The 15,068-nt window shown below is 32.1% G+C and overlaps 1 protein-coding gene across 3 annotated transcripts; it reads right to left on the bottom strand.

Moving 5' to 3' along the window:
* Positions 1–598: 598 nt before the first annotated feature.
* Positions 599–5,331, bottom strand: LOC105773658 (DEAD-box ATP-dependent RNA helicase 15). Of its 3 annotated transcripts, none has more exons than XM_012595726.2 (12): positions 5,163–5,331; positions 4,923–5,042; positions 4,289–4,389; positions 3,770–3,942; positions 3,422–3,653; positions 3,201–3,319; positions 2,567–2,623; positions 2,293–2,477; positions 1,482–1,626; positions 1,301–1,384; positions 1,158–1,221; positions 599–943 (listed from the first exon to the last, which is right to left on the bottom strand). In XM_012595726.2, the coding sequence occupies exons 2-12, from the start codon at positions 5,036–5,038 to the stop codon at positions 933–935; spliced, it is 1,287 nt and encodes a 428-aa protein (XP_012451180.1). In that variant the 5' UTR covers positions 5,039–5,042; positions 5,163–5,331; the 3' UTR covers positions 599–932. The 3 variants fall into 3 exon arrangements, with proteins under 3 accessions (XP_012451180.1, XP_012451181.1, XP_012451182.1); XM_012595727.2 differs by having other exon boundaries at positions 4,923–5,039; positions 5,163–5,326; XM_012595728.2 differs by lacking the exons at positions 4,923–5,042; positions 5,163–5,331 and having other exon boundaries at positions 3,770–4,039.
* Between the last annotated feature and the right edge of the window lie 9,737 nt (positions 5,332–15,068).

The following is a 15,068-nucleotide window of genomic DNA, read 5'->3' as shown; positions in this document are numbered from 1 at the left end:
ATATAAAAATATTTTTTGAGTAATACTAATAAACCCAAAACGATAAATATAGACACCAAATCGATGTGTTCTGCCACTCTTCCGTCTCCTTCCGCTTACCGTCATCTCCTTTCTGACACCACCACCTTCCCATCCCCAATATTTTTCCCTGCTTCTTCCCCACCCGACTGCCTCATCGCCACCCAGACCCTGCTGTTTGGGCCTTTTTACGCCTCTCCAATCTTTTCACCAGAAGCAGCACGACCATCCTCGATGGAATCAACATACTAGTTCTTTGACTTCAACCTGATGTCTGACACCAAACGATTTGGCTTGCTACCGTGATGTTTCTGATCAGATCATCATTTTTTTCATGCTATAGCAGTGCTATAAGGTTGAGTGTTCTTCGATCAACCATTCATACCGTTGCTACGATAAGAATAGCTTAGAGCTTTAAGATAATATTTATAGGGCCATTTCAATCTCCTTTCTTGATTATAAAGCTTGCAGTGCCTCAAAACAAAAAAAAACAAAAAAAAACAATATAAATATGATACGCCCATGGATACCATAATACATTCCAATAAAAACATCACCATATAAATCCCAAACCAGTGAATTGATTAAACTCCAACTCTACCAAATGAAAATTTTATTTAATGAAAGATCAACAAAATGGAAAAGAATGGAACCTACTCCACAATTACTACCACTAAATATAAGGAAACAGATTTAAAAGAAGTTAAGCTCCAAATTATATCTTATGACATGCAATTCTCTGGAATAGCGGCAAAAAGATGTCCTCAAAAAGGTAATTTACCCTTAGAGATTGATTGACATCAAATCCTAATAGGCTACAACACTCTTTTAAACAGCAGTCAGAAGCCACATGGCCTCTGGAAACCCCGCAAATTTAGGCCTGACTCCAGTATTGCCGACTGTAAGCAACTTCATTATGATGGCACTACCAAAAAGAAAACAAATTGTCAATACAGAAGAAAATTTGGACACCAACCTAGTATAGTGAGAAAATCAAATTAGAAAGCACATATTATTGCCAATATATCAAACAAAAATAATTTAAGACAAAAAGGGACAAACCAAAACCAAATATCCTACTTATGCATGGAAGCAGGTTATTAGTATGTAGATATGGTAGGGCATAAAAAGAATCATACTGTATGTAGATGTATCAATCTGCTCAGGAAGCTCCTTTATATCCACCTCAAACCTCTCCTGGACCTACAATGGATCGTGAAATTTTGATTAGAGGTTGACACGTCATAGGACAAAATGATGCTAGAAAGGTTTAAACCCAAACCTGATTGAGCACATCAGAATCTGAAGCAGATGAAACAAATGTAATTGCAAGACCCTTGGTACCAAACCTACCAGCCCTACCAACCTGCCAATAAACCAAGACACAACAGTAGTCAGTTTACATGCATAAAACAGAAGCAATATATAAAGATAATTCACTTTAAACATTAAACAAAACCCACCCTGTGCAGGTATGTATCAGCAGAATCTGGCATATCGTAGTTGATGACAATGTTAACACGTTCAATGTCAATTCCCCTTCCAACCAAATCTGTGGCCACTAGAATTCTTTTATGCCCCTCCTTGAAACCCTTGTACCGAGTCAGCCTACAATCATCAGTTTTAAAACAAAATACAAGATTAGATACTTCTATTATTAAATATCAGCTAAAGCTAATTAGAGAAGCTAAACCATGTAATATTTAAGCAAGGAGCATTATACTACTGGAACAGAAAAGAAACCCAAACTTCTAAAAATATATAGCAAGTAAATAACAGTTTCTAGAAAGAAGACATAAGACGCACAAGCCAAACCCTAAAACAAGGGACCAAAATATGGGATCATGAGCAAGATAATGTTACAAAGTTAACTGAAAACTATAAATCAAGTAAAGAAAAGCATTATTTTCTCTTCATATATGTTCTCTATGAGAGGAAAAAATATAACCCAAAAAATAAATAACCATACTGCATAACCCAACTCAACCAAATCATGTTCATACTAAAGACTCCATGGTTCCAAGTGCACAAAACCACCACAACATCCAGTGTAGCAGAATACACAAAATAAGCAACTGAACGACCATACTTGGTGCATTAAGAAAACATGATAAAGAAATGCCTCAAAAACCTTTGAAAGAAGATCTTTAAAAGTATATTAAGGTCCTTGAGACATATATAGTATAAGAAAATATAAAGTATCCTAAGCCCTTTTAATTTAAAATAAAAAGGGGACAATGTATAAAGAACGAATGAAGCATGATAAGTACAAACCTTTCCTCCTGGGACATGCCAGAGTGGATGCATATAGAAGGAAAATTACACTCTACAAGTAACTTGTTTAACTCAGCAGCTCGGTTCACACTTTTGACAAAGATAACAACTTGGTTGAAGTCCAATGCATCAAGGAGGTCATTCAACTTGCGGTTTTTCTCCAGCTCACTCAATTTGATGTAGTGCTGCCATTGGAACCATTTTGGTGATTAGTTCTAGAATTATCTTTAAAAATAAGAAGTTCAAGAGGGAGAACTACGCTCATGAAACAAACCTGCACAAGACCATGAAGGGTCAACTTGGCCTCGTCGTCCACATAAATTTCCATTGGCTGAAAGGAATAAATGTGACAGTAAGTCATATTAGCGAGCTTCCTCAAGCAAATGGAATCCAGTACGAAATGAATTATGGATGCACATCGCTTGATTTGAGATTCTGGTCCATCTGACTTGCCTCCTTGCAGATTCATTACTTAATCACAGCAAGTACGTGCTATTCTCCTCAAAAGCAATGATTCTATTACAAAACAACACAGCACCCAAACAAGGAAACATCCAACCCCTCTTAATGCCCCCAGCCTAAAGCCCAAACCCATAGCCTTAATTGAAAACAACTAAGAAATCAAGCCTAAATTTAAAAAAAAAAAAAAAAAAAAAAAGAGATCACAAAGATCCACCACTTCAAAAGCCTAAACACTGCAAACCTATCACTTCACTACTAACCTTTCCCAATCAATCTGCATAACCCAGAAATGATTAGTTGAAGAAACTGCACCCAAGCAACACCAGTAGAAAGCATATAGTGATGGACCCACCAAGATTAAAATTTTACATAACTCTTGTTGAGAGCTGGGAATGAATTAAAAAGATACTTTCTAAATTCAAGTAGTATTGGCCACGGAATATTACATCTTGCATAAATTTCTTGCAAACCGGGCGAATTTCTTTGCTGAGCGTAGCAGAAAACATCATAACTTGCTTATCATGGGGGGTCATCTTGAAAATTTCCTGCACATCTCTCCTCATGTCTGCAGGAGATAAATAAAATAAATACCAGAGGGAATGGCATAAGTAAAAGAAGCATTAAAAAAGTTGTACATTTATCTAGCTTCAGGTAAAGAAAACCATACCAAGTGATTCAAGCATCTTGTCACATTCATCAAGAATGAAATGCCTGACATTCTTCAATGAAAGGTCCTTGTCTCTAGCCAGAGCCAATATCCTTCCAGGTGTCCCAACAACAATGTGGGGGCATTCATTTTTCAGCAGATCTTTGTGTACTTTGACATTGACACCACCATAGAAGACAGCAACCTTAATATCAGGCAGGTAAGTACTGAACCTCTCGAACTCATGACAAATCTACAAGTTACGGGGATAACTAAAATGAGATGACATATATCATATAACCTCAAGAAAGTAGAAAGAAATTTTATGACCAGAAAGCTTACAGAAAAAGATGCAGAACATGTTCTAACCTGATAAGCTAACTCTCTTGTATGGCATAAAACGAGAGCAATAACTTGTCCCGGAGTTGGCTCAATCTGCTGTAATGATGACAAAACAAAAACCGCAGTCTTTCCCATCCCTGATTTAGCTTGGCAAATGACATCCATACCCAGTATAGCTTGGGGAATACATTCATGTTGCACTGATGAACCAAAGAAAAGAGCATCAAGGAATCCAGGGTAAGTAAAATTTAACCTCCGTGATCCTTTTAATTTAACTTTATGATAGTTGCATATTACCTGCAAAAACAATGCATCAAAATAGAGGTTTTAAGCTGAACAAGAAATTCACATTAAACATACACAAAAGGGGCTACAAATCTAATTTGGACATTTTGAGTAGAATCACAAGCTTGAGAAAATAACAATAAAACTGCCAAAGAGCAAGCCATCAATGTAATTTAAATTGCAATTTTGGTTCTAGGAACGGAACTACATATATGTTTTAACAAATATATAGAAAGGAAAGAGTAAGAGTCAGAAACTTGCCTTCGGAAGGGTGCTCAAACCCAGAGTCAACAATTGCCCGAAGAAGCTCTGGCTTCAAAAGGAAGTCTCTGAATCCTGAACTGTGAATCCCAACATAGCCCCTACAGAAGAAAAGGAGAATATATTAATTACCATCATTTACGAAAGCAAAATAAAATCATTTGAGACCAAAGAAAAATAAAATTGACGCAACTAGTATATGTTCTAACCTTCTGTTACCAGAAATCGCTCTCTCCCTAACGATTCTCAAATTCGGCATGCAAGTTCACAATCAGAGATCACTAACGATCCAATTCAGTAAAACTAATGTTCCCATTAGCATATAGTTTATTATAAAATTATTGATTAAAAGAAACAATTCACAAAAAAATTATTTATATAGAATTATGTATTTATATAAACACAAAAACTACATATATTTAAGTTCCAATAAATCGTAATCCATTCTACTAAAAGAATCTATCGAATTTAATTTTTTAGTAGTGAATTGTACTCTAGTTTTCATTCCCGGTACTGAACCGATCCGCATTACACGTAACTTGTTCTAACCAAAGTTCGTTCGTTCTCATATGAGAACTAATATAATTTAAATAGGAAATGAAAAGGGAGTAATAAAGAGAAAGTAAAAACTCACTTCTTCCCGGCCTCGCCGTTGACTTTAGCAGTGACGGAGTCAGGTGCTTTCTCTTCTTCTTCCTCGTAGTCGAGAAGCTCTTCCTCGTAAGCATCGTTGTCCCTCGTTTCTCCCATTCTTCTACAAATCCCAATAACAAATAATTAGGGTTTTAGCAAAGTAGGAGATCGAAGAGTAACTGAAAACAAGGTCCTCATAAAATCAAATTTCAAAGAAAGATTGTAGATTTGGAAGACTTACCTGAGAAGTTAATTGAAAGAGGAGGAAAATTTGGGGTTTAGGGTTAGGGTTCAAAGAGATTCTGCAAAGGAAAAAGGTTAGCCCTTAAAGTGGAAGAAAGAAGAGATTTAGATTTGAAAAATAGAGAGAGAAAATAGGGTTTTCGGGTTCGACTATCGATCCTCAATATTGCCGGAAATGACCTCGCTTCTTCTCAGTATTTACCATCTTCTACTGCTCTCCCTAGTTGGACATTGCGTTCGAATTTTGAACATCTTTACCCTTAATTAAAAATATGGAAATTAAATTCATTTTGATATTTATATTTTCATTTTCATATAAATTTGGTAATTAAGTCTATTTTAATTTTAAATTTGATAAATAAAAAATTTAATGACACTCTTAAATCGTATTGTGTCATTATTTGAAATTTTAAAATATATATTTTATTAAAATTTTAGGTGTTGCGTTATTAAATTTTGATGAAATATAATTTAATGATTAAAATGAATCTAATTATCAATATTAAATATCAAAGTAGATAAAAGAATACAAATATTAAAGTGGGACTAGAAGTTATATCAACCCTTTTAGATTTTTAAGTATTTTGCATTGTTATAAAAAGTACTTTCAAAAGTGAAAAGGATTACTTAGATATTATATTTCAAAGTAAAAATAAGTTAATATTTAAATCATATTTTTAAACCATTAATATAAAATATTTAAAACTTTTAGTTTGAATGTATAAACCATATTTATAATTTATCATTTATAATCTATAATTTTGTAATGTGAAACTCAAATTAGCTTTTGAAAAATCAAAAGATAGAATTTTCATTTTTTATTTTAGTTTGAAAATATAATTTTAAATAAAAACTTATTATTTACAGCATTATTTAAAGGATAAGAATTTGGTTTGGCTTGAAAAACCCCATTTGAAAAGAAATGCTAAATGCAATCTAAATTTTATTTCGATAAAAATTTGATGGCCTTTTACCAATTTCATGCAATATAGTTAGTAGTAGCGCTGTGCAAGAAAAATTGAAAATCATCAAAATTAAAGTATTTGACTAGTTTATAGAATACAAATTTGAAAATTATAATTATTCGAACCCGAATTAAATTTTATTTTATTTAATATATAATTAATGTATATTTTTATTATATAAAATGAATATTTTATATTTAAAATAGTGAAAATAATTTAAAAGTTCTTGAAATATTATTGATTTTAGAAATATTTATGAAAAAAATTTTAAAATTTTGTATAATAATATTCAAAAGTCATAAAAAATTTATTTTGTTTAAATAAGTCAAAATTAAAAATTAAAATGAAAAAAAATGAGAACCAAATCGAATTATGACAAATGGTTCAAAAAATCTATAAAAAAAATTCGACCAAATTGAGCTAATATCACTCCTAATTAGAGGTGTCCATGGGTCGGACCAAGTCCAACAAAAAATTAAGGCCTGTTTGTTAGGCCTGAGCCTGGCCCAAAAATGGGCCTAAAATATTGCCCAAGTCCGACCCGGATAAAAATGTTAAAACTCAAGCTTGGCCTAACTATATTAATTTTTTTTAAAAATATAATACATCAAAAATACTAAAAGCATTAAAATAAATATTTCCCCACAAATTGAAAATAAATTTAAAAAGTATGTATACTTAAATAACACTCAGATATGTGTAATTTAACAAATAAATGTCTCTAAAATAATAACAAATTTAACAATAAAATAAGAGTTATACAGTATCTAAATAATAATAACAAAATAGTAACAACATAATTATAAAATTGTAGCAAATAGTGAAAAAAAAACAAGAAAATAGCAAGAAAATAATAATAAAAAGCAAGAAAATAATAAACAAACATCTTTCTTTTTTTGCATATTCGGGCCAGGCCAGATCGGGCTCGGGTCAAAAAAATCTTACCCGAGACCTGACTCATTTTCTAAATGGGTCTTATTTTTTTGCCCAAGTCCATTTTTCAGTCTTATATTTTTACTCAAACCCTCTCACTTTTTTGGTAGGCCTTCAGACTTGACCCGGTCCATAGATAAGTCTACTCCTTGTCTGTACTTATGCATACAAGTTGATTTCAATTAATACAAAATTTTGATATTTTAAATAATTTTTTTAATTTTATCATTTTTTAATAATTACATAAAATTAAACATAATTAATAAATTAAGTATTAAACCTAATTATTATTTTTAAAATTTATATTTACATAAAAACATATTTATACGTTATGTTAATATAACATTTGGTACTTGATTTTAGGGGTGTTCATACTTCGGTTAAAATCGAATTAACCGACCGAACCGGTTTAATTCGATTAATCGGTCGATGGACGAATTTAGTTCGACCGGAAGTCAGTTAATGATTTTTTAGAATTTCGGTTATCGGTTAATTTGGTCTGAAATTGGACAATTAATCGAATTAACTGAAATATTTGTTGTTTTCAAGACTTATATAGTGCTTGGTTGTTAACTTTCAAGACTTATGTAATGTTTCTAATGTCTTATTTATTGTTTTCACCTCCATTTAAAGTTTCTTGAATTATTAAATAAAAGAAATAAACATTAGTAATGTATTTTTATATGTTTTATACTTATTTTAACCAAAAGACAAAAACATATAAATTTCGGTTTGGTTAATGTATTTTAAAAAATTCGGTTCGATTAACGATTAAAGATTTTTACATTTCGGATAATTCGATTAATAGTAATTTAGTTCAAGTATTAACCGAACCGACTATTTAAACTTGACTTGACTTTAACGTTTAATTTTGGTACCTAAATTTTTTATCCAAATAAACACAAAATTTAATTTTCGCCACATTTTAGCCCATTTTTGTAATACAATTAAAATGAGATTACATGACCAATTAGGTTTGTCCAAATAGAATGTACTTACCACATCAGCAAACACCTTAAAAAATCTAAACAACTAGGAAATTTTGAAAAATTAAAATATATATAATCAACCACTTTGATAAATTTTGAAAAAATAATTAAAATTTTAGAAAATTTAAAATATATAAAAATCATGAAAATGTATAAAAAATTATAATATATGTAAATTAAAAATGGATCAAAATGTGTGAAAAAATTAAATTTGAATACCAATTTGGATTGAAAAAGTTAGTTATCAAATTAAATATTGAAGCCAAAGTCAAGTATTAATTTCTATCCTTTTACATACTTAATTGATATACATATATTTTATTATATTTAAGTTTTTGATTGAGTTGGTATTACAAGTTAACTGGATACTATCTCAATTGGTGTTATTAGTGTATTTTATCTTTTAATATCTTTATAAATTAATAAAAGTTACATATAGTAACTATTTGAATCAAAGCTTCATTTTGTGTTTATTATAAATTTTAATAAATATTTTTATTACATTTTTACTCCTATATGTAGACTATAATCTAATATTTCAATAAAAATAAAAATTAATCTATAAAATAATTTTTTAAAGTATTGATAAACCTAAAATAATAAATCAAATCACACTAATACAAATACTTATATAAGTACGAAAAAAAAAACAAAAACGTTTCGCCTCCTAAACCGGTATTGACAACCTTGTACTCAAAAAAGAGGGAAAATTACGTAAAGTGAAGGGAATGATTCATTTGGATAACACGTTTTAATAGGGAAGAGAAAGTAAGAAAAGAATTAATAATCTCTCCATTTTCTTTATGTTACTATGTATGATTCATATGGATAACAAGTTTTAATAGGGAAGAGAAAGTAAAAAAGAATTGATAATCTCTTTTTTTTTCTTTATGTTATTATGTTTTTATTTCGATAGAAAATAATAGTATACAATGAAACATCAACCAATTAAATTTTAACTCGGCATCGACTGAATTAGATTAGCTAACAATAAACTTTTCACCGTATATGGGGGATCGTCGTACACTTGCAAACTTGAAATTTCAGAATTAGAACATTTAGCCATATGACCGGTAACTTCATTATGAATTATTGGAATATGATGAATCCTTACTCTCCAACTTCTTCTCAGGATTTGATGCAGTAAACATAACTTTACCAAACTGTTATTGTCTCCCCTACTAGCCAAAACTAATTCCACCAGTAGTGCATTATCACATTCAACATTTATCTGTCTAAAACCTTCTCCCAGGCCATAAGTAGACCTTCCAAAACTACCCTTGCCTCTACTTTGAAGACAGAATCCTTGCCAAAAGCCAAGAAACCACAGAACCAGTTAGCATCTGAGTTTCTAAACACACCTCCAATGGATGAAGAAAGACTAGTGGCTGAGGCTGCACCATCCGTATTAAGTTTTATCCAACCCTTCTTTGGACGAGACCAATGCAACAACATGCGCATAGAACTTGGATGAAACAAACTCAAACCAAATTCTGCAAAACTCCTCGCCCAAGAATAGCTTATAACCATAATAGCTTGAACACAACTATGGTTGTTAGAAAAAAAAAATGAGTTTCGGTCTTTCCAAAGCAACCAACATATTATAGAAAATAGAGTCTGCCAATTCGCATTCCCTATACCATAATTCCCTATATTTTGCATATTCTAAAGAAACCACTTATCAAAAAGAAGAGAGAAAAAAACCCTAAACTCGCTTTGGAATTACTAATAGCCATACTGATCTAGCAAATGAGCAACCTTGGATCACATGGGACCCCATTTCTAACACATTACTACATCTAGGAAAACTACCATCACTTTTCATGTGTCTTCTCACCCGCTCACCATTCGTCAATAACTCATTTTGCCACAAAAGCCAAAGAAAAACCCAAACCTTCTAAGGTGTCTTCTCTTTCCAAATCATCTTCCAAACTGTAGGAGAAACCATGTCATCAAGAGAATGCATATTCCTATAAGTTTCAGCTGTTGAAAAATCATCTTTCCTCATCCATTTCCATGCTAAACGATCTTGACCTGCATTAGGAGAATGAGGTAAGACATCTGCGATATGTGTGACGATATGATCCAGTACAAGATAACTCAGACGAGACCAATCCCAACTTCCACTTTTCGTAACCAACTTGCAAACTTGTAGTGTATCATCCGACTATCTAACACATTTATAAAACATATGAAGGGGCCCTAATTGCTGAATCCACACATCATTCCAAAAATTTGTATGCCAGCTATCCCTAATAAACAAATAAATGTTAGCAATCACTTTAGGCCAGAACTTCATCAGTGATCTCCAAAGAAATGAATAGTTACTTCTGACAATAGACCTTAGCAGTAGGCCCTGTACATTGTATTTATTCCTCAACACTTTAACCCATAGAACATCTGTTTTCGAAAGAAACTGAAACCCAAACTTCAAAAGGAAAATTTTATTCTGATAAGCTAACCTCCTCAATCCGTGCCCTCCAACATCGAGAGGACGGAAATAGTCATCCCAGGATACTAATGCAAGTTTCTAGATACTGAATTGAGCCCCAAAAGAAATTTTGAGCAATCTGTTCAATTTCCCTACAAATAGATACAAGGATACAATTTGTATTCATGAAGTAGTTAGGAATAACCAAGAGAATTGCCCTTAACAATGTTAAACGATTTACTAATGATAATTTCTTTGCCTCCCAACCAGACAACTTCTTTCTTACTTTATCCACCACAAATGTAAAAGTACCTATCATAACTCTAGTATAGAATAAAAGCATTCCAAGGTAGTCACCCAAATCTTCCACATAGGTAAACTTCACACCAACACAAATAACATCATCTAGAGTTCTAGGCATATCAGGGGAGAAAAAGACTTGTGATTTGCTTCTGTTCACTTTTTGACTCGAGTAGTAACAAAATGTATCCAAAATATTGTTAACAACTCTCGTCTGAATCCTACTAGCCTCGTGGAACAGAATAAGATCATTTGCAAAGAAGAGATGAGAGATATATTCAGACCCCTCCTTGACAGAAATAGTGGTTTCCAAGCACCCTGTTCAATTGATTCTCCAATAAGGTGCCTCGGCCTTTTTATGTAAAGAACAAATAAATACGAGAAAAGTGGGTCACATTGCCTTATTCCACGTATAGGCTAAAAAGAATCCGTCATAGCATCATTTCATAGAATCTGAAAAGTCGACGATGAAACACAATTTAAAATCACAGATACTAGTAATAGAGGAAATCTGACTTCTAAAAGGGAATATTTTAAAAAGTCTCATCTAATTTTATCATATGCCTTCTCTAGGTCAATTTTCAACATCATCCCATACTTATTACCTTTAAAACCTTTCATCGAGTGCACTACTTCTTGCGCCACCACAATTTTATCAGTTATATATCTCCCTGGAATAAAACTTGCTTGATTCTAACAAATAAGTTTCACCATCGAGGTCTCAACCTGTTCACTAGCGTTTTTGTAATGAACTTGTAAAGTACCATACACAAGCTAATTGATCTAAATTGAGAAATCCTCTCAGGACTTTTAGTCTTAGGTAATAAAACTAATAAGGTCCTATTCAGTCTAGGATCCAGTAATTGTCCTCTCAAAACCTATTTTACAAGAGAACATACTGACGAACCAATAACATCCCATTACGACTGAAAGAATTTTTCCTAAAATCCATCAACCCTTGGAGATTTTAGCGAAGCCATACCAAAAACTCCTTTACAAACCTCATTATTAGAAACCGCCATTAACAACCTATCTAACTCATCAAAAGGAACATATGGGAATTTACCATGGTACACCACTAATCAAATAATCCATAGTATAAAGGTCTTTGAAAAAATCCACAACATGATTCTTCAACTCCTCATCCTCAAAACACTATTCATTTCCAATAATAAGACCTTCTATTCTGTTTTTCTTTCGCTTGGCCAATGTATGACTATGGAAGTAACTAGTATTCTTATCGCCATTCATAAGCCACATGGATCGAGATTTCTGAAACCACAACTCCTCATGCTGTAAGACTTTTTCTATCTCCTACCGAAGTGCCAATTCACAAGACTGGAGTTTAGAAGAACTTCTCCATTCCAAAACTTTTTGAATTCAATTTAATTTAGAAATCAATTCCCCTTTGCAAACAAAAATGTTGCTATAAACCTTTTTATTCCACTCCTGAAACACTTTTTTAATCTACTCTAAGTTCATGCCAATGTCCCCCTCGTTAATCCAACTCTCCTTAACAAGGTGTTTAAAATCAACATGTACCATTCAACTAGCAAGACAATGAAATGACCTATGACCTCTACTGAGCAATAGCTAAAACTAGATTAGAATTTGTTTGTGATCGGATTTTAGTCTATATAAATTCCTAACGAAACATTTAGGTGCAAAGGAATCTCAAACCTCATTACAAATAGCTCTATCCAACCTCTAAAATAAGCTCCCTCTGCACCAAGTAAATTGAGATATGTTGGCTCCCGAATCCTACATTCCATTATTAAACAAAAACTTGCAGAATTGTCTACACTCGACTCTTGAAACAGTAGTACCACCCGTTATCTCAGAACTATCGATGATCGAATTAAAATCCCCAGCTAACATTCAAGGCCTAACCACTGATACTGATAGAGTATCCAAAAACTGCTAAAGTTTTCACCGCTTAGTTAGTTGTGGGCTAGCATATATAGCCGAGCAAAGGAAACTATTGCTGGAAAATCGTGTTTGGAAAAATAAACACTTAATAAAAAACTAGAGTTTTAAAATTTTTCCAAGACAAGTACTTAGTTGAGATATCTAAAGTAATAAAAATTTAATCAAAATTATACCTTTTCGATTCGTCTAGGATGAACACTTCAACCGAATAGTCTTCTCCGCTATCCTCAAGTTCATGTCTCCCAAGTGTGGGCTCGCTTCTAATCAAAAAAAATTCACAAAAATTACCAGTGGGTAATTTCGTAATTTATCTAAATTTTTGGGTCAAGTTGTAAATAAGAAAACATCTCTAGAAATTTTCTTAAATAATTTCTTCAGAGAATTTTCTCTCTACAACTTTCTATTGAATTCAAGTGTGTGTAAATAATGACCCAAGATTTTCTTTATATAGGGAGAGTTTAGAGAGTTTCACTATGATTAAACCTAATCACTTTAATATTAAATTTAATTTAATACAAGATAAATATGAAATTAAATTTAATATTAAGATAATCACTTTAATATTAAATTAATAAAATACTATTAAGATAATATTAAATTAAATTTAATATTAAATCTATTAAAATAATATTATTTTTGGAATAGCTAATCTGAAATCAACTTCTCTAGTAAAGTTTCAGTAGGAGTGTAATTCTTCCACTGCTCAACCATCAAAGAACCATCACCGTCAAAAATGTTAAGGTCATCGGAATGCCGCCGTTGGCACCCCGAGCTGGTCCGATTTCTGCCGATTTAGTCCTGACCAGCAATGGGCCGATCGGTTCGGTCCGGCCATCTATTAGACCGTCGGCCCAGTTTCACATACCAGGCCCGATTCAACCAGTTTTTGGTTTTGGTCTCAGTTTTGGATTCCCGAGCTCAATTTACGATCTCAAGTCCAATTTTCAAGTTTTATTACCCATTGGGCCAATTGTCTGACTTGAAAATTAATTTCCAAAAATATCATATTAATTTTAATTAATTTGATTAATTTAATTTTAATTTATCAAAATTAATTTTCCCAAAATAACTTAGATTTTTCAAATTAATTTTTCAAGAAAATTCCTTAATCAAATTATCTAGTTGAACAATTCTTACTTAATCAAATTCTCTAGTTGAATAATTATTATGTCCGTGTAATTTAATTTCACATCGAATAAATTAACTCAATTAAATTATTTCCAAAGTCGTAGAATTTTCTTCTGATTCAAATGCAGTCCGATTGAGCTTTTGTTGAGTTAGCGGAGGGACCAATCACACATATACAATTAGGCTCTGGTAATTGCAATTATGTCTAGAAGAGTCGTTCTGATAATTCACAATTACTTAATCATGGAGTCAATTCACAAGAAGTACCATGATTGAAAACTCCTTATTGTATACTCTTTAGGAAAGCAATTCATCCAACTGCTTTGTCCAATGACCTCGTCCTGTGTGTGCTAACCTCATATGATATCATTGATTCCTTTAAGTTAAATCTGTTCACTCAATACAATCTTATTTTATCTCATTGTCACAATAGTGTTTTCTTAATGATTAATATGATCACTGTCAACAAATGACTGTGATAAATTGCTCGTTCAAGAACAAGCAACCCATGGCCACGTTCCATATTTATCAATCCACACAATGCCAATGAGAGGATATCATTAACTTTTTAATTGAGTTATAAATTCCACTACTGCTAGTAAAGCCATGCCATATACAAGTCATGTACCTAACATTCTAGCTATGGGCTCGATCATCTTTAGAGCATAAGCCTCCACTTATATAAAAATACATGAGTTACATACGTATTCTCAGTGACTAACTTAAGATTTAAGTAAATCACACCATGAATGTCACAAGTGAATTAATTCACAAACGAATTCAAAATTAATTCATCTTGAGTCTAGTCCAATGTATCATTTTGCCAATGAATACATATATGTCTCTACCCATGGAGTTAATTGCTCTGATAGCCAAGACTAGACATCTCCTTAATTGGAATTGTAGACAACATAATAATCCTTCTCAATATTTGAATAAAACGCTCATTTTGATTCTTTTATAGGATTACAGACTCGTTTAGATTGTCTACTGAAGTAAGTTGTCTTCCTCGCAATGTAAACATTATTAGAATGCCACTTATTATCAGTTTGAACTTAGATAATAAATGAGCTAATATTTGCTTGTCACATTTTCGCTATGCATGCAAAATATGAAAGACAGAAATACAAAAGAAATAACATGAAATGTGAAATTTATTTATTCGTCGTTCAAATACATAGAAAACAATTGAATGTTTACTAAAATATGAGCACATTTCCCGACAACTA

Source organism: Gossypium raimondii, chromosome 6 (genome assembly GCF_025698545.1).
Source record: "Gossypium raimondii isolate GPD5lz chromosome 6, ASM2569854v1, whole genome shotgun sequence".
Lineage (NCBI taxonomy): Eukaryota > Viridiplantae > Streptophyta > Magnoliopsida > Malvales > Malvaceae > Gossypium > Gossypium raimondii.
Note: the sequence above shows the minus strand (reverse complement) of the source record. Positions and strands in the feature narration are given on the sequence as shown.

Coding starts and splice junctions, on each gene's coding strand:
- LOC105773658 (XM_012595726.2), bottom strand. CDS start 5,038: ATGGGAGAAACGAGGGACAACGATGCTTACGAGGAAGAGCTTCTCGAC. Junction 4,390..4,922: donor AACGGCGAGGCCGGGAAGAA/GTGAGTTTTTAC, acceptor TTTCTTCTGTAG/GGGCTATGTTGGGATTCACA. Junction 1,385..1,481: donor CTGATACATACCTGCACAGG/GTGGGTTTTGTT, acceptor GTTTATTGGCAG/GTTGGTAGGGCTGGTAGGTT.